The 1724-nt window shown below is 50.4% G+C and overlaps 1 protein-coding gene across 1 annotated transcript; it reads left to right on the forward strand.

Annotated features, from left to right (window-relative positions):
- The first annotated feature begins 358 nt into the window (after window positions 1-358).
- Window positions 359-1271, forward strand: LOC109743964 (early nodulin-93). The gene is made up of 3 exons (XM_020303059.4): window positions 359-551; window positions 707-768; window positions 849-1271. The coding sequence occupies exons 1-3, from the start codon at window positions 488-490 to the stop codon at window positions 1032-1034; spliced, it is 312 nt and encodes a 103-aa protein (XP_020158648.3). The 5' UTR covers window positions 359-487; the 3' UTR covers window positions 1035-1271.
- The last annotated feature ends 453 nt before the right edge of the window (window positions 1272-1724 follow it).

Consider the following 1724-nt stretch of genomic DNA (forward strand, 5'->3'; position numbering starts at 1 on the left):
TAGTGTGTGATAAAAAAAAGTTGATCAACGAAGGATTTGCAGCGAACCACTCGCGGAATTGGATTGCTGCCGGGTTGGACGAAAACAGGGAGCGCCCACACAGATCTCCAACAAAACGGAGGGCACACTCACGCACAAGCGCCTACGTGTTATCCTACGCACGAACACGCTCCTTGGCTCCTGCCAACCCCGATCGTTCTTTATCCAGTTGCGGTGCAGTGGTCATCTAAAAGTATCCAGTTTTTATATGCGGACCGTCTGTGCTCTGCCGCGTCGCCGGCCATCACGCCCGCCCTACGCTCGTCTGAAACCCACGGTCTCCGCACGCCGGTTTCGCGGTTTCTTGCAGCCTATAAATCCGGCCGGAGCGCCCAGCTCTGCCCCATCCCATCTCACACACCACTACTCATCTTGCCTCACACACTTCACTACTCTGCTCGCAAGTTCACTTCCTTGGGTTCTCGTACCACCAACCTCCCTCGCCAAGATGTCGACGGTGACCCGCGCCTACCTCGACCAGAGGCTCGCCGCCGCCAAGCGCTGCTCCAGAGGTACTAACCAAAACGATATGATGCATGGCCCGCCGGTTCACCATGCCGGCAATGCTCTTGCCACTCTGTTCTACTCCAGTACATTGCAGCTTTGTATACTGTTTGTGCTAAAACTTGGTTGTCATTAACATCCCGGTGTTGATCCGAAACTGCAGAGGCCGCCATGGCCGGAGCCAAGGCCGCGGCCGTCGCCACCGTCGCTGCCGCAGTCCCCACAGTAAGTAGCCGTTCAGTTCTCCGACGAAATCCTTCCACGGTTCATAGAATGTCTCATGAATGCTTTACCTCTAACTTTAGCTGGCGAGCGTGAGGATGCTGCCGTGGGCGAGGGCGCACCTGAACCCGACCGGGCAGGCCCTCATCATCTCCACCGTCGCCGGGATGGCCTACTTCATCGTCGCCGACAAGACCATCCTCTCCATGGCCAGGAAGCACTCCTTCGACGACGCGCCGGACCACCTCAAGAACACCTCCTTCCACTAATAATTCGACTATAATAGATCCATTAGTAGTGGGTAATAATCTGCACGCCAGCCTGGAAGTGTCTGCTGAAAGATAGTACTGTAATGTTCAGGCAGCACTTATCTGAGATCAGGCGAGGCTTGCAGACAGCCAGTGGCGTAGTACTGCGCTTCTCTGCGCGCAAGAACTTATCTGATGAAGTGATCATGTATCCACCCATTAATCTTGAATTAATAGTAATAACTTGCGTTTGTACAACTCAGGCTCACCTGCCATCACCCATCTTACATTTAATTGATCATCGTTTGAAATGGGGCACTGGCAGAGCATGCACAAGACCGAAACAACACTGCATACTTCGATCCCCTACTCCTCCCCTGTTCTGTGATGGACATCAGGATGGCCGGAGGCAGGTGGCTCTGTAGGGTGGCCGGAGTAATCTTTCACTTCAAATGTTGTGTACTAGTACTTTCTTGAACATTTGCAACGATAAATCTGACTTTAAATCACCTCATTTTATGTAATAACATACATTTGGTACTCCCTCTGTAAAGAAATATAAGAGCGTTTCTTATATTCCTTTACAGAGGTAGCATTTTCTATGACTTTTTTAGTTGAAAAATAAATAATAAAAATAAAATTGTCAAAAAGTCAACTTTGGCAGTGTCCTAATATTGGTACATGAACTTGTCATGGAAATCCCACACGATT

This window comes from Aegilops tauschii, chromosome 7 (genome assembly GCF_002575655.3).
Source record: "Aegilops tauschii subsp. strangulata cultivar AL8/78 chromosome 7, Aet v6.0, whole genome shotgun sequence".
In the NCBI taxonomy this organism is placed as follows: domain Eukaryota; kingdom Viridiplantae; phylum Streptophyta; class Magnoliopsida; order Poales; family Poaceae; genus Aegilops; species Aegilops tauschii.